This window comes from Vipera ursinii (genome assembly GCF_947247035.1).
Source record: "Vipera ursinii genome assembly, chromosome: 2".
In the NCBI taxonomy this organism is placed as follows: Eukaryota; Metazoa; Chordata; class Lepidosauria; order Squamata; family Viperidae; genus Vipera; species Vipera ursinii.
Window position 1 is genome coordinate 131,152,428 of NC_139513.1, and position 18,467 is coordinate 131,170,894.

Consider the following 18,467-nt stretch of genomic DNA (forward strand, 5'->3'; position numbering starts at 1 on the left):
AAAAAAAAGTAAAAGTCGTTTCAACGATCGTATGATTAGAGTATCACAGTTACCATTGTAATATGATCGTCATTAACATCAAAACAGGGAAATATGAGATTGCCCTGTTTGAGCGTCCTGCCCGCTTTTTGATCTGCGCTCAGCTCTTCGCTCGATGTCCAAACTGGGGCGAGAGTTTACGTAAGTTCCGAGTTTAAAGGGGGGAAAAAATCTCCGTAAAAGGGGGCTGCTCCTTGCAAAGCATTGACTCCGCGGCCTTTCTGATGAATCCGCGCGCAGTTCCAACTCCCAGTTGTCTGCACCATAACTCGGTTTCTCCTTTTCCCTCCACCCCCCCTGTAGCTTTTGTGCTGCTAGGTCGTTCCCAAAGGCCACTTATATTTAGGAGAATCTTGTGTTTTTATCTCACCACGGACTGAATGATCCTAATACCCGATTGGGTATTCTAGATGGGAAAAAATGTTTTAAAAGGATTGAGGTACAGAATATAAATTGTGAGAGCTGTTTCTTTAACCATCACGCCAATATAGTAGTGTCTCCCCGCCCCAAATATATTTAACAATAATTAGCGGGTAGGGAGAGTTAACCGATCAATAAGGGGTTAGCCGAGGAAAGGGGGAAGCTTTCACAAGGGGGGGGAAACACCCATGAAATGAATCTATCGCTTTGTATATTTTTTGCAACATTTCACTCCTTAGTTCAGTGGGAAATAAATGATCTCTTTGGCACCATATTTGCCAGCGATTAATTATTGCATTCGGTTTAAATCTTAGCCTCTCTTAGTTCCCAATGGCATTTAGGACTAACTCTCTTGCTTTGTTATGAGTCTGGGGCACAAACACTTTCCTTTAACGGAGAAGATGGTTGTGAGACTGGAAGCAACAATTATTGTTCAGGGCTTCTTCGGCGGGGCAAAAAGCTTCACTTTTGTCAAACTAAAAACATTTCTTTCGTCTTTTCCCCATCCTCCAGAAAACAAAACGGGGGAAAAAAATCAGACTTTGCCGAAAATTAAGAGATCGGGAAAACCAGGTGGCTTTGCACGTTTATGTCGAATAGGCAGGAATAAACAAAACAAAACAAAACGTTTAGTTGGATGACGTTATGAGAAGCAATCAACTAAGTAAAGCTAACATTCTTCGTTCTAAAATATCAATTGCCCCAAAGCAGAAACGATATTATCGTGGTCACATCTCCATCCCTGTCTATGGATCTATATTTGTACCCACCCATAAACTTCATTTCAATAAGATTGAGGGATAATACTAACAGTAAAAATGGGTGTTGGAACCATACCCTATATACCAATTCGATAGAAAGAGAGAGGACCTGTAGACCGTGCCCATTATCAGTGCTTTATATTTGGATTTCCCCATGGGTGTGGAGATTGATCGCAACGGCTGTTCTCTTTGGATTCTCCCACTTTTATTCCCATGTTTTTTTAAAGCCACTTTGGAAATAAGGGACAAGTATCAAAAGAGTTTTCTGAGAAGTTGCATTTTCAAAAAAAGCGGCGCGGGGGAAGGAGGGGGGGGGGCGGGCGGCTTTACCCTCGACCGCGTTGCTACCCTAAAGTTTTCGGAGCGCTTCTCTGCCGAGCTACCGGGGGTCGAGAGGGATGGTTAGGACCCCCCCCTCCGGGTGCAGATCAGGCGAACCAAGGTCCAAGCGGGTCGCTGTCGCTAGAGGCAAACCCCGACACCGTCTTGGTGTGGTGTGGGGTGTGTGTGGGGTGGGGGTCCCTGCGAAGTGCTACAAGTTCGCATCCCGGGCTACGTTACGAGCTCGTTTCTGGAGCTACTTGCAGGATTTGCAAAGTCCAGCAGCCTCCTCCCTCACCGCCCCCCCCCGCCTCCGCCGCCTCCTTCCCTCCCCCGCGATTCCCAAAAATCTTCTTAAAACAGCAGCGTTCGGGCCCCCGAGCTGCTGTTTGCAAAGCGTGATGTCACCCGCAAACCTGCGGTGACGAAGCGGCGAGAAGGTTTGAAGCCAAAGAGAGCCAGCCTGCCGGCCGGCGCTGGCGAAAGGAGGTGTGTGTGTGTGTGTGTGTGCAGGTGCAGGGGGGGGGGAACACAGCCGCGAAGAGAGGCGCGAGGAAAGTTTTTGGTGGGGCGATGCCGGTGGGGAAGCTGGGGTCTCTCTGAGCCGCCGCGGAAGGAAACCTGATTTTTCTAAAGACTGTAGTAGCCAACTGCTCTCGAGCCATCAAAGGCAAGAGACACCCCCCCCACACACACACACCACCACCACTCCCCTCTATTTTAGAGGCGCGCTGGAAGCCTTTTCGAAACGCAGGCACACACGCAGGGCGCACAATGGGGAGAGGACCCTGGATTTTGCTTTAAGCCCATCTCGCCTAACTGATGAATTTCACCGGCCGCCAACCCCCGACAACACGCCGGAGATGAAATAATATCCTTTTATTTCCTCTGGTGTTTTCCAAACCGTGTAAATCCACTTTTAAATAAAATATATGATAGGGATGTTTTTTGTTTGTTTGTTTGTTTATTGGAAAAGCTCACCTTTAATCCGTTAAATCGCTTTTTTTTATCAAAGGCATTTTACCCATGTCATTTTACCCTTTTATAATGTTTTATTTATTATTCCACCCACCTACCCCAGGGAAGATCCCTAGAAATACTGGAGAGAGATTCAAAGGCTGTGATTGACTTGTGCAAGTGTTTCCAAGAAGGGGATACTATTTCTATTAGATACTTTTAATAGTTCCAAATTAAGAAGGTTACAGAAGAGGAAATATGTTGTACAACCTAATCTCCCTCGTTCCCCTGTTTCTTAAGAAGAAGAAGAAGAAGAAGGGCAGATATTTGCTCCAGTTTCTCTGAAAAAAGGAGCAAGAGCTAAAACCTTTCTTGAAACTGAGGAACTACTGTTAGGCTTTTCACAGTTGACACCATTATAAACCGAACTGACTCCAGTTTTAGTAGGCAGTGGCAAGAAGGTCAGCCTTATATCTTGCCAGCCATCAGAGAGATAGACAGTGAGTGAGCAAGTGCTCTTTGTGCTTTGCTAGAGTGAAGAAAATTTGGCTGCCTGGTGTTGATAGACTTATAGAAATTACCTATTATATAGAATGATTTCTTTTTATGAGATCTTGCTTTTTATCTTGCTTTTTATAATTATTCTATAAGAAATTCTAGTATGCAACAGTTAACACCTATAAAAGTCTACTTGTGGAAATTATTTCTTTGAGCAAGATCTCATAAAAAGCAAGACCTTTGTTTGGCTGAGCTTCAGGTAGAGTTCCTTCCTTAAGTTCAGCTCTAGCTAATCAAAAGGGTAAAGACACCTTTTACATCTGGTGACTGATATGTTGTGTATAGTATGCTTAAGTGTGTGTTATGCATGTGTACACTTTGAGAGCAAGCAACTAAATTTCATTTTTAATGTGTGCCATTGTGCCCACAGTAAAAAATGACAATGAAGATTATCTATCTAATTGTGGGAGAAATCAAAGGGTGATCAAAGAGACATCAGAAATCAACTGACCTCTGGATGAGGGGCAGCAAGCTGCCAACAGTTTTTGACTACCCATAGTTTAACATTTAATAGTTAATAGGAATTTAATTGAAGGAATAATTTTAAAATTGATATTTAAAAAACAACAACGTTGCAGTGCTTTATGTTCACTGTCATCCCCCTATTCCTGATTTTCCCCTCCCCCCTGTTTTAAAGGTTGTCTTTGACCAGGCCTGGCTTTAATAGCTATTTCGAGAGATTAGTGTTCAAATTCTGAATCAAGAGCAATGATTTCTTTGACCACCATCTCTATAATAGTAGAGTAGGGTGAGCCATTGACTCATCTGCCTTCTGTTGTTGTTCCATTTAACTTTACTTGGAGTTTAACTTGAAGTTTCTACCTGGTTTTGATTAATGGGCTAGTGCAACTAGCCTGTGCAACTTTGTCCACTTCTGATTTAAAGTTGCAAGTTCCACTATGTGAAGTATTTGTTTCCCATCCATTGTGGCTACTTGTCCTGCAAGGCCTGAAAGTCTAGCTCAGTCATAATATTCATTACCACAAGTTTGACAATATAGCAAAAGTGATTTTTTTTGTTTAGTTTACATTTTGGTGTAGAAATTAGGGAGTAATGATTTATGGTTACCCAATTTGTTCATGTACATGCACATATACATATATGCATGTGTGCCTATCTATGCAATACATACTATGTTTAGGTGTTCTCAAAAGCTGCCCAAGGAGGCAGATTCTGAATGTAAGAAAATTAGCAAAGTGGAATAATTTAGGATTTTGAATTTACTTACAGAAGTAAATTATTCTATAAGAAATTCTAGTATGCAACAGTTAACACCTATAAAAGTCTACTTGTGGAAATTATTTCTTTGATGCATTTTCTTCGCCATTTTGGCAGTTTAAGATATGATTAGCTTAAAAAAGATTAAGAAAGACTTTTACTTTAATAATTTCACTAAGATGATGAATCGCATGCTAAACATTTTACTACTGTTGCACTGAAAGATATTTAAGTTTCATTGGAGTATAATTACAATTTCCAACCACTTGTAATCCCATTAATATTATGCTTCTAAAAGCCTTATCCTCTTATTACCTTTTTCTATATTTATTTTTAAGAAATATAAATGTTGCATTTCTGTGGACATATACAAATAAAACAATAAGTTTTATGTTTCTTGATTTTATACATTTAGAGAAAAGAGTCACAATTCTTGATTTATTCTTTAAAAAACACTACTTTGTATTGCAATCCCCCAATTTGTTAATCTCCAAAATTCCCAGCCATGTTGGGAAGTGTGCTTTCTATGCATAATATCAATCCCCAAAATCATTGTACTACTTTTTTCGTTATATTCAATAAATGTTTTTGTATTATATTAAATAAGAATATATTTTTAAAACCTCTCTTTTAAAATTAAAGATAAAATTTAATAACAGGATATAGTTACATATTTATTATAATATCTCTTCCACAATACCACAGTATGGCTACCAATTTGTTTGCACTTCTGCAAAAGTATGATTTTTGAGATATTGAAAAAAGCACAACATTAGTTAATTCAAAAGAAACAACTTCACCATTTACTGGTAAAGGACTGCATTACATTTAAATGTTTTTTCTTGGAAAAATTATGAAATAATCCTGTACTCGCTTACCTGGGAGAAATCTCCCTTGATCTCTGAAGGAATTTACTTGTGAGTTAAGTTCTTTCTGTGAGGAGGGATCTCAGCATGAAACAGACATAGCCAGTAGAATGGTAAATAAAGAGCTAGTGAGGGATTTTTAATCAACTTCTTGTAAGCAAATGAGAACTCCCGTAAGGCTGATGTGTAAGAGTTATAACATCACACTGATTCTATCATAAAACTTTCTTATTGAGGATTTTTGAACAGTTCTAATGCCTTTTTGTCGGAGTGTATAGGAGCTGTACATTATCTGAATGGTTTAAAGGATATCTAGAACAGGAAAATGATCAGACATTGAGATAAAGCAACATGCTTTCTCTAGCATTTCTTGTTTTTACATGCGATGGCAATATGCACTGTGAAACTGAATAGCTAACTTATAGAGGTTTAGTAAAATTTGTGTATTGGTTTATCCTATTTTCTGAAGCTTTCCTGCTTATAAATATGACTTAACTGAATTTGTGCCATAAAATGATGAATTGGATAGAACAAATAGACAACATTGATTCTTTATATATTGTACTAAAACTGAAGTAAAAGGAAATCACTCATTTTTTATGAGTGTCTTTGCTGGATCTGGAACTATGTTTCTTGAAACAAGGGATTATAGTGTACCCTATCATAATTGTCTTTAGCTATAGTAGTCTCAGCCAGGACTCTTGGGGACTTCTTGATGAGCAGAAGAGACTGGGGATTTTATGAAGGAATTTAGTGAAGGGAGGAACAAGTCAAAAGGCAATATTAAGGCGATAACAGCAAGAACTTGCTAGTTGCTAGGCATGATTGTTTTCTTACCAGAAGAATACACTAAACCAAATGTACCTGTTGCAATGCAGGTTTGATTCCTTACTGGAGGAGGAGAAGAAAGGAAGGAGGCCTTTCTTCTTTATGTCTCATCCAGAAAGGTGGAAGAGCCCACAATTCATGTGCAGAAGCCCAGCATAATGAGCCTCGTGAGAAGAACGGGGAACAAAAAGTTATCTAGAAACAGAGAAAACGGGAAAAGGGTACCCACAGGTTAAAAAGATGTCACCAAAAATGATAGGATGCTTGAAAGAGTCCTAAAAGAGAAATAGAAAAGACTCTTAGGAAGCTCATAAGGAGAGGGAAGAAGATATTTTGGAAAGAGCCATGCAAACCTCATCTGGAGGGATTTAAATTAAACTTGCGCAGGAGAAAAAAAAAAGTCCTGGATCTTAGGAATGTGGTTGCATGTGATAAGGAAGTATGAAACAGGAAATGGTATCAGAAATCCTCAAAACGTGATAGTGAAAATAATAACATTGCCAGTCTCCAATGTTTGTAAACAAATGCCCAGAGAACAAATGGGGTGGGAGTGGGGGACTAAAAGTCCTAATAAGAGCCTTGGTGGAGCAGTGGGCTAATGCCTCCTTAAGTAACACCAGCTGCCTGCAATTAGTGCAGGTTCGGTCCCACCAGGCTCAAGGTTGACTCAGCCTTCCATCCTTCCGAGGTAGGTAAAATGAGGACCCAGATTGTTGGGGGCAATAAGCTGACTTTGTAATAATGCCGCTTGGGGTGTGTGTGAAAGCCCTAATAAGCAGGCATATACATAGAATGAAGGCTACTGCTAAGCTTGTAAGCTGCCCTGAGTCTTTGGAGAAGGGCGGGATATAAATGGAATTAAAATAAATAAAATAAAAAAATAAAAATATGGAAAAAATGTGTTAGTTATCGTACAAAAATGATAATTATCACATAAGATAATGGGATGAGAGTCAGGATTAGAAAGCAGAGTTGAAGAATACAACCTATTCAAAAGAAATAGATCCAGCGAAAAGGGACAGGTTGAGAAACCCCCATACCTGAAGAAATATATATATCTTCTCACCTCCTCCTTTAAGATTAAAATGAGTAGGAAACAAGAGGGACATTAATGTGAGAACTTACTACAGACAGTTATCCAGGCAGAACACGAGGACGATAAATGCCTTTTAAAACCAATTGTCAAGTTCTTAAAAGCACAAGGTACAGCAGTAATGGGAGACTTCAACCAACTTGATGGAAAACTAACTGAGCCAAGCATGGAAGGCTAAAAAAAATTCTGATCTCTCTTGCTATCAACTTCATTTTGCAGAAGTGGAAGAAATAAAAAGTCAGTAATTATGGATTTTATCCTGAACAAGAAATACTGGAAGATAGACATCTTGGAGAAAAGCAACAACTTCATGGAGGACTTCAAGACAACAAGGTCAGAAGAAATTGATGAGGTTACCTAGTTGGGTAATAAAACATCCTCAAACAAACCGCCAAGTTCGGAGAGCACTAAAGATGCCACTAACTGAGATTAGTTAGTCAAGTATCTCAGCCTTCAGGAAGACTGAATTTATTGACTTCAGGTGCAGTGTAGATATTCTATTGTTACAATTTCTTAAATCATATGTTAAAAGGAGAAGAGATCCTGGAAAAAAATGAGAAAATCTTCAGGATGTCTATGTGGATGAATAAAGAGCTTACTAGATGAACACAAATGGAAATTAGGAAGGCTACAATTTTAAATGAGGTTAATGTGGAGAGGAAAGCAATTTAAGAAGAAAAGCTTGGATAGGGCATATTAATAAAATAAATCTGAAGGAACTTTTTTTTTTCTTAGAGAGGTTATAAGATATTTTACAATTGGTCTGTCACTCTAGATTGGATTGCTAAAATGAATAATATTCTTTTTTTAAAAAACTTTGGAAATATAAGAAGGTTGTATCTTTTTTTCATATGTAGTAGCATTATAAAACCTAATATCAGAAAATGATTTATTAAAGAATGGAACAAATTCTGAAAGTTACAATCCCATTGCAACCTCAGATTTTCTTACTAAATTTCACTAAACACATATCCCTTCAAAATATACTGAATTGGCATTGTAGCAGCTGCAGGAATTCTATACACTTTTCCAAAAAAAAAATAATCCTTTGATTCTGTCTTTGGAAGAATGGTTAATTAAATTGTGGAAGTATGTTTTGATGTATAGAATAACTTTGTATTTGAAAAGTAAATCCAATATAGCATTTAATTTTAATTGGAAGCCATTCTTGGACTGTAATTTTATACTTGGAATTGCACCATATCCAAAATCTGGATTTTAAAGTGCATGTCTTAATTTGCTATAATATCCATAGCATTAATTCAATGCATTATTTACTATTTTATAGGCTGAAAGATGAGTGGTTTAAATGAATAAATAAAATAAAGCTCTTCCTCACATGATCCAGGAAAGGAAAAAAAAAAGAAAAACAGTTCAGAATTGTTAAAATATGGAAAGAACCCACATCGCAATCTTATATAAATGTGTGTATCGAGGAACAGATGAATTATATTCCAGGTTTATGAAAGACCTGGTAAAAGTGATCTTAGAACTGCTGCTTGTAATCACTGAAAACCCTTGGAAAACTTGGGAACTGCAGAAATGAAGGGAAGAGCACATGTGCTTTTAATATTCAAAAAGGAGAAAAAGGCTGCTAGTGGGGGGGGGCTCTAGAAGAGCTCAAACTAATTAATCTGATGCCTGTCCTGTGCAAAAATAGATAATCAAGCAGTATGAGAAAATACAGGAGAATATTTGTAGCTCAGGGTTATAACGAGGGGTCCTTGGAGATCTCTGAGCTTGGTTATTTTCTTGCAGACATTTCATTACCCAAACTAAGTGCACTATGATGATGGGAATAGTGCACAACCAAACTCAGAGAGCACAACCAAGGAACCCTCAATATGAGGGGAGGAGGAAACACTTGCCATTCCCAGGAACTAGCATGTATTTCTGAAGAACAAATATGGCAATATCAGATGAACCTTGGCCTTCCTTTATTTCAGGGGTCCTCAAACGTGGCCACTTTAAGACTTGTGGACTTCAACTCTCTAAGAATTCCCCAGCCAGCCATCTGGCTGAGGAATTCTGGGAATTGAAGTCCACAAGTCTTAAAGTGGCCAGGTTGGAGGACCCCTGCTTTATTTCTTAGCAAATGACAAGCTAATTAGTGCGGTCAACCAAGGTACTATACAGCTAAGTACTGGGTTAACAACCGCAGTTGATCCCAACATTTTTGTTGTTAAGCAAGGCAGGTGCCCCATTTTAAGACCTGCTAAGCAAATCCCTGCAGTTTTTAAGTGAATCATTTGTTAAATGAACCTGGTTCTTCCCCCATTGACTTTGCTTATTGAAAGCTGGCTAGGATGGTTGCAAATGATCAGATTACCTGGGGACAGTGCCACCATCATAAATACATGCCAGTTGCCATCTCTTGAATTTTGATCACCTGGCCATGGGGATGCTGCGATGGTCGTAAGTGTGAAAAAAATCAATCATAAGTCACTGTTATAATTTCAAACAGTCACTAAATGAATGGTTATAAGTCGAGGACTACCTGTGGTGTTTCCCTCTCATGATATCCTTGTGGGACAAGAAAGAGAAATGCAGCTAAATACTACTAGCTCAGACACAAAGGGTGCTAGTAAATAGTTCTGCATTATTTTGGAATGAAATATTTGGTGAAATCCCCACCAAATCCCCATCCTTGACTCACTGCTATTCAGCACCTTTATAAATGGAATGGAGGATGAAATGGAAGGGATGTTTATCAAATCTGCTTAAGCCATTAATCTAGAAGGATTAGTTAATGATTTAAAGGACAGTATCACAATTAAAAATGACCTTGGCAGTCTTATAGTAGTCTCAACAGGCCCAAAACAGTGTCCAAAGATGGTTTTCAGTTGTGACAAGCCTAAGGTTAGGAAACATGAAAAGTATAATTATTTGGTTTTTTGGGCACTGCAAATGAAGAGAAGCTAAGAGTACCAGTGTACTGCCAGCAGAACATGAGCCATCCTTGTGATGCAACAGCTGGAAAGGACAATGCACTCCTGGCTTGCATTAACCAAATCATTGCATTTGGTTCACCAGAGGCAATCATTCCATTATACTTGCTGCTGGCTAGACCGTATTTTGGAGTGCTATGTCAATGGATATGGAGAAGCTGGAGTGAACTCAAAAAAAAGCTACAAGGATGATAGAAGATCTGGAACTCGTTCCTATGAAGAATTATGAAAGGAGTTTGGCTTTTTATAACAATAAAGACTGAGTGGGATGGGATGGGGTGACAGAGATTTACAAATATATAATAGTCCCAGCAGTGCTTTTTTTGTAAAAGAAAAAGGTGCCGGAACTCACACATGTCATACAACCCGCCTTGCCTACCCTACAAGGTTCCATCCCAAAAAGGTGCCGGAACTCTGTTCTGAGCGTTCTATGACAAAAAAAGCCCTGAGTCCCAGTAAACTGAGATTCTGTCAAAGTGATGAAATGTGTGCCATGATGTTGTGACACAAGCTTTGCCTCTTATATGTCTGAATCTACCATCATGGCTTACACACAAAAGGAGTTTGCGTTATAATATGATGAACATTTGGTCACTTTTCCTGTAGAGGTCCATGTGAAACACTGTGATGGGCAAGAAGTTGTGTTCTGTGTTGAAACTGAAAGCAGGTAATGGACCAATGGCCAAATTAAAAGAAAGCAGCTTAAGGCTGAAGGACTTTTGTAAGCTATTAAATAGTGGAGCCATCTTCCTGGAATAGTCGTTGACTTCCCACTGCTGACAGTAGTTTAATGGGGACTGGGTGGCCACTTTTCAGAGACATTTTAATGGATTTCTGCCCTGTAACAGGAGTACTGGATTTTGACTTTAAATATCCCTTCCAACTAATAAATTCATTCTAATCCAGTTTGCTACAATTTATTTTTTTTTAGAATGAAAAGTTGACTTTAAGCTACCATGCAGTTAAAATTCTTCAATGAAAATTTAGGGTGCCAAACAGTGCCTCAGTGAATGTTTAAAAAAGTTCAAGTACATAGGTGTGCAAAATTCTGTCAATCCCCCACCCTATACAAACTCTTTAATTTTCCCCCCTGTTAAAACATGCTTAAAATGTTTGTTTAAATATTTTCCCCGCTTTGTTGATCTTATTATTTCCCACAATTCCCATTTAGGGCATTTTGGCCAGTGTTCTAAGATGTAAACTACGATGCCAAGCAAACATCTTGACCATGCTTTCTACCCTGAATGAGTAGTGAATCCAAAGCACATTGTAGAAAGGGAGAAGTACAATATTTTTCTTAATATTCATCACATTGGATTTTTTTTGCTTAAGAAATACATGCATACAACCACTTGCCTAAGCCTTCCTTCCTTCCTTCCTTCCTTCCTTCCTTCCTTCCTTCCTTCCTTCCTTCCTTCCTTCCCCATGGACGTTTTGGAAACAAAAAGTAAAAGATAGGTTTGTGAGCAGAAGCAGGCAGATGCTTTGAACTATAGCCTTCATTATCTCTGCACTGGAAATGTTGGCTTAGCCTAACAGCAGTTGAACAGCAAAGCATCTGGAAAATATTGGCTTATTTCTAATCCATTTTACTTTCCATTTAGGCATATTGAAATTATTCTGATAAGAATGTGTGAATTCATCACATTCAAAATAGCCTGACAATGAAATAGCAGATTTATTAAACAAAGATGACTGTGTAACATTCAGGGAGGATAATCAAACTCATGTTGAACACTTTTATTTTCCTTTCATTTAGATAAAATCAATGGATTATCAAAGCATTCAACTGAAACTGGATTATATTTCCTATTGCCATTTGTGTTTGGAACAATCTGATAAAGCTCTGCCTGGTTTTAGGTGTATTGGAGGTCCAGTGAGTGTGTTCACATGTGCACACAGAGTCTGGGCAGGAGCTTCCTTAGCCAGCAAGGACCTTTAGACACAAAATTATCTGAATAGCTTATGTTCTGGCGGAGTCCTCAGCACTGGACTTTACAACAAACAGGAAAACTTTCGTTTTCCAAAGCCCTATTGATTCCAGTGCATTTTTTTCACAATAAAAAAAATTCTAAGGAATTTTGATTGCTTGATTCAAAAGGGAGAATTTATTTATAAGCAATCAATACCTCTGCAGCTACATGACTGAATAATTTCATTGCAGTTGCTGAGTTGAAAGATACTCAGTTTTACTGTTTAAATCTTGTTGGTTCCTTTCCACCCAAAAGAGCTTAATCAGGTTTAAATCTTGCTGGAGAATGGAGAAGAGTGGGTGGGAGGTTGTTACAACAGTCTTCAACCTTGTTGATTTCAACATGATGTTCACAAAAAATTTATTGGTTTGAAGGGGGGGAGGTCCCTGACTTTCAAAGTATTTAATTACTTTCCCGTTATGGCTGATTATCGCATAAACTCTTAATAGTCTCACATAGTAAGTGCATATTGGAAAAGCTGAAACTATAATTTATCTTCCCTGACTTTCCTTTTTTTTTTTACTAGTTCAGTCATAGTATAATTTTTTATTTAGCTTTACTGTGTTTATTTTCAGAATTCTATTGGAGTCTATCATATAGACTTTTTCAATATTCATGCTTGAATAGGTAAGGACAAATTTTATGTATATCTACTGAATCTTATGGAATTCAGGGGTACTTAAATTGCAGATAAGTGATTTAAGTCTTAAGTACACTGATTCCTCTCTGTACAAGAAATTACTACAATCTCTCAACACAAGCAATTACCAGTGGTTTCAAAATTAAATTATGTTAGCAATGTTGTAAACCAGTCTATTTTACATTATACTATTATTATTGCTCCCAGTGTTGATTTTTCTTATACTTTTGCAAGCAGCTGTTAAATTATGACATGTACGTCAAAGCTAACATCCTGTGAAAATTATATATGATGTTTCATAGCAGAGATAAATAAATGACAGTAAGTTAAAGCTAGCCATATTCTGTTTAGAAACCAGGCTCGTGTTAAATTACTGCCAGGGAACCGTTCAAATTACATGGCCAAGTGATGGCTTGCGAGAAATCCATCAGAACGGGAAGAGAGAATAGAACAGCCATTCTCTCTACCTGTTTGTGTAGTTTCTTGCTAATGCAGGACAAGCCAGACTGTTTATTTGCAGAAGTAAAGTTGTGGAAATATACTTGCAGAGTGTAATATGGACAGCACGTGTTCCTATGAGCTACCTGAAGTCTGTGTCCTAATCGCTTGCAGATGTCTCTGGGTCATTGATTTCCTATGGGCCAAAGAGCACCCCCCCTTCCCTCCCCTTCTAGCCCTTCAAATTAGAAAGAAAGAAAGAGAAAGAAAGAAAAAATATAGAGAGAAAAAAGAAAAAGAGAGAAAGAAAGAGAAAGAAAGAAAAAGTATTTACTTCTCAAACTTGTAAAATAGTTCACCTGAGTTGTTTCAAAATAGTGCCCCAAATATCGAATCATTTGGATAATCTTAACTGCCAGGTCCACAATCATTTGAAATAATGATTTATTTCAGAAATAGAAAAATCTGTTCAGAGATTGCTTGAAGTTTGCTCAAGGTGGGGAGTTTGTTTACACGTGGAAAAGTTGTTTTAAAAACTCAGATTTGCTTTACTCCATAACATATACAGATTGTCAAGTATATGGCTATGTACGAGTGTAAGCAGAGATACAAATTTATATGCCACTGCTATTAATGTACTACCGGTTTGTATGCAATAACTTATTCATTAATTCTAGATGATAGCACCCATACAGTCCATGATAAAAATGCTTGCCTTTCCCTGGATGACTGATGAAATTAATCAAAATCTCCAGGGAAAGTCTATAACAGGCAGCATAATAAAATTAGGATATGCCTAATCAAAAACACTAATTAAAAGAAATATCTGAAAATGAGATACCAATAGAAGCTACTATTGCAGTTTAGCATGGTAAACCAATCAACCAGTCCGTGGTTTGATAAACTGCCTGGAACTGAGTCTTTCGCTTTACAGATTAGTTTATCTGGGGTCTTCCTCCAAAAAGTTGCAAATGGCATACACAATTTTTAACCCTCATCCCTATTTAATTGTCAGAACAAAGTGGTAGAGTAGGCTAGACAAAAAAAACAACAACAAGACTGGCTGAGATTCCTTACTTGGGGTTTGAGTGAGGATGTCAATGGAGACTTGACCCTTTGCTGATGTCCCAGCAACCACACCAGTCTTGGTTGAAAGATACACAAAACTCTCTGGTGATGTTTAGAAACATGTTGATATTGCATAAGACTAGTTTTAATACTGACTTGGGTTTATCTCTTTGTGGCAGAATATAGAATCAGATTGGAATGGTTTGCAATAGAGAATATAGGAACTCATTTTGTTAAAGACCAAGTCTCAGTTGTGCACTGTACACCTGTGTGGTGAGATGGCAAGTGTTTTAATTCTGCCTCTGCTGGGATAGATCATGTCCCTCAGAGCAGTAGATGTTTGTGAGCATATATGACAAACCCAAAGCCCTTGCAGACTGCTTGTGTACACATCTATGCCCATAAGTGGGAAATAAAAATATACTGCTCAAAAAAATAAAGGGAACACTTAAACAACACAATGTACTGTATTTAATAGTAGGATGTCTTATCTTGTGTTCCCTTTATTTTTTGAGCAGTATATGGGTGTACAGTAGTGGAGAATAAGTCCCAGCAGTGCTGCAGGCAGACAACCTGGTGTGCTCTAAAAATTTGAGTTGTGACTGTCACAATCCCTTGCCCTTAGCCGTATGGACTGCTATTGTTGGAAAGCTCAAAACATCTGGAGCACCCTAGTTTTCCTTCTCTTGACTTAGACTGGGCCCAAGTCACACATTCCCTCAGTATTTTAGAAGAAGATGTAGAGACAGCATTGATCTGAATGTAGAATTAATAATGGCCTTCTAATTCATTATTTACCATACACTAAATTTGAGTTGCATTTCTATTCTTTCGAATTTCATAACATTTACAATTGCAGCTGCAGATATCTCTGATATACATGAGCTCACACGCGCATATATATTCACCAACATATATTTGCTCGGCTATGTCCTTCAAGCCATCTGATGTTTTAATAGGTGGAGAATATTATTCAAACAAAAGGAGCAAATATCTCCAAATAATGGCAGGGAACATAAGCAGCAATGATATCATTGCAGCTTTGATCAAAGGAGGTCTCTTTTGCAAAAACATGCACATTTATTCCTATGGCTTGGGGGCTATCCCAAATCCTAGGATAATCAAACATGGGTTTACCTAAGAAGTTTGCACAGTCAAGTTCAGATAAATAATATTTTGGCACGATCATGGTTTCTACCCGGTTTTATTGTGTCAGATGTTGCAGATACTTGTCCTAGACATAATTCTGAGATGGAATATTCTTATATTATAAATTCATTTTATCTGTTATGAAAATTGCAGGTTGCTTAAAACATGATAATTATAAATATAAATGTGGTATATGATGCTATATAACACCAGAGGATAGAAATATTTAAAAGAGGGGGGCATAGATTCAGAAAGAAAAAAAATATAAAACCTTAACGAGGGTTCAAAACAATTCACATATATATATTATTTATTTATTTTATTTTATTTTAGTTCCATTTATATCCCGCCCTTCTCCGAAGACTCAGGGCGGCTTACAAGCTTAGCAGTAGCCTTCATTCTATCTATATGCCTGTTTATTAGGGCTTTCATACACCCCCCCAAGCGGCATTATTACAAAGTCAGCTTAATTGTCCCCAACAATCTGAATACCAAAATGGTACAGTGACTACCAGATTGTTATTCCTGCGCTGCAGAAGAGCGGTGATTGACTAGAAACATCCATATAATTTGTAGGTTGGAGAGCTGAATTGGGATTTCAAGGACTGCGGCTTTCATATTGAGAGCTCCAACACAAAACCGTTCTAGATCTACACAAATCTTCCAACAAGATGTTTACCTCATGGTCCCAGAGGAACATATTAAGGGGAAAAATGTGCTGCCACCCTCAAGACATTTTTAGATGAAAGATCTTTTTGAACGAAGGAATGAAAAAAGGGATAGAAATTGCACCCGGGATGGGGAAACCTACCTTGACAAGGAAGACTATCGGCTTTGCTCTTGTAATTAGGAAGCTGGGCTGCCTAAATGCCTGTCTGACAAGAAGGGTCTGATGGAGGCGTTCCTGCATGCTGTGTTTTAAAACATGCTTCAAAACTACTTGGGATTATTCCCTCACAAAGCTGTCCCCCAGGTAGTTAACATTCACCAAAATATTGATGACAGTCACCTTTCCTGCCAGTGCTTATCTGAGACGAGTTGAGAAGCAGCTTGGCACAGCCTGAAAGGATCTATTGTATTGCCTTTGTTTTTTAGAAGAGAAAGGGGGGGAAAGGGGGGGGCTGTAAGAGCACAAATTGGAAACAAAGGAAGAATTTGGCTCGTTTCTTGCTATGACAGGTTCATGATGACATTCCTTGAGAACAGCTTATTATTTTGCCCTCAGAAATTGCCTGGCAGTGTCAAACGTTGCTTTGGATGGACCTGAAGGAAAACAGGGTCTTGGATAATGCCTTTGGTGTCTGGTGGATTTGAGCAGCAAGTGGCCCATAATTATAGCATGGCATTTGGCAGCAGCAAAGAGTGGAGTAGGTTGGGTGGTGGGTAGGGTGTAAAGGATGGGGAGCAGATTGAATGACCTTTTAGGGGGCTGATGTTAGAGATGGGGTTCAAGGCTAAACATCAGTGCAACAGTGTTCTGTAAGTCCAGTGGAGTAATAACTTAAGAATGGGGACAGCAGCTAAGCACCTCCCCTTCATGGGTTAGGAGATGGTGATGGTCCTCATTATGGAAATTTATTTCACAGCAGAGGTGGGCATGTCCACAAAGCTTTCATGTCAACAGTATAAAAACCATGATCTCCTGATGGTGTCCCATTCAGGGGCAGATCTGCTAGGATTTTGATTAGGTTTTTTTTAAAGTTGTGCCAAAGTCAACCAAAGGCTGCCACCTGCTGTGGCATTTTGGCATTAGGTTTTTCAGGGGAATATATACAAAATGTAGTTCCAAAGCAAATTTGTAGAGGTGTTTGGGACAGAGGGCTACAAGGAATCAAATATATCTGTACTATTTGTCATATTTATTTGCAGGGTTGTTAAGTCTCATGTCATCCTCTCCTTGACACATGAAACATGTTTACTAAGCGAACGTATTACCCTTGGACATTCTCAGCCTCTGTTTCAGGAGCAGAGGAACCCAAAACATTCAATATGATGTTTCCTTATATTGTACTACAGTTATACTGTGTCCCGTGATTCTACCAGGTCCCACCCCTGCTTCCAAGATTGTTAGGCAAGGAGGCCTGTAATCCTCCACAAAGCAAAGAAACCTCTTCGGCACTAATCAAATAAAAAAATATAAGGCTGGTTTTACAGTTGGCTCCTCAGATCTCCTAAAAAAATCTGGATAAAAGAAAGTCTGTAGCAAGGCTTTTAATAAGTAATCATCCAAGATCATAGTTTTGTGTGTCTACTCTCCCTGTGTACACACACAGAGAGAGACAGAATCACTGCAGCTCATCTGTGGGAAAGGACTCCTCCAACGAGAAAGGAGTTAGGAGTGAGCCTGCAAATGGGATCAAAATATTAGGTTACGGAAGATATTCCTTAAACAATGGCTAATGGAAGCAATTCTCTCTTAGTTTCTCTGCATTCATTAGAAACCTGGTATTAAGAAAAGGAAAAGCAGAGCAGTTATGGAAAGCAGGATGGCTGATGATCTTCTGCCAGAAGTGAAAAGCCAGAATCTCCATCTTGCTGAACAGAATGGCAGCTAAAATGGCAGGAAGGTAGCATTTTCCCATGCGTGGAGGACAGCAGATTTGTTAAGGATATAAAGGCAACAGGGCCAGTGGTGGGATTCAGCTGGTTCACACTACTTCGGCAGAACCGGTAGCTAATTTTTTGTTGCCCAGCCTCAGAATGCACCTCCAGAAGCAGCATCCACACAGAGAACCGGTTGTTCACATATTTGAATCCCACCACTGGGCCAGGCTATATGACAATCAGCTCCCTTTTCCAGTACCTTGCAGCTGTTTCCCATCTTTTACTATCTACCACTGGGCAAATGCCTCACTTTGCCTGATGGTGGGGCCTGATCCGATTATATCATGCAACTATTCCCTGAGAGAAAAAGGAAATATGCCTAATCTGCAAAGATGTTTTGGTGTGCATGTTGCATCACATTTTGGTAGGCATAGGACACAGTACTATCTGAGTGCTTTGATTTAACTGGCTTAATGTTGCCCCTGACTGTGGCCAGGATGTCAGTTTTGCTGTGGTTAGATGATCCCATTGAATGCATATGTGATCGAGAGTCACATCAGCAAGTTTAATACCATGAAACCTTCTTTCCATTAAGAACTAGTCTTTACCTAGCCCCTGCCCAAATTCTTTCTTGTCAGTCCGTAGA

General features: G+C 38.8%; 1 protein-coding gene across 1 annotated transcript in view; it reads right to left on the reverse strand.

Annotated features, from left to right (window-relative positions):
• Positions 1 to 16,292, reverse strand: part of SOX9 (SRY-box transcription factor 9) — a 28,032-nt gene extending 11,740 nt beyond the window's left edge. The window contains exon 1 of the mRNA XM_083351392.1: positions 16,089 to 16,292. Coding sequence (XP_083207518.1) covers positions 16,089 to 16,187 — 99 coding nt within the window. The 5' untranslated portion in view covers positions 16,188 to 16,292. The remainder of the gene's footprint in view (positions 1 to 16,088) is intronic.
• Positions 16,293 to 18,467: the final 2,175 nt, after the last annotated feature.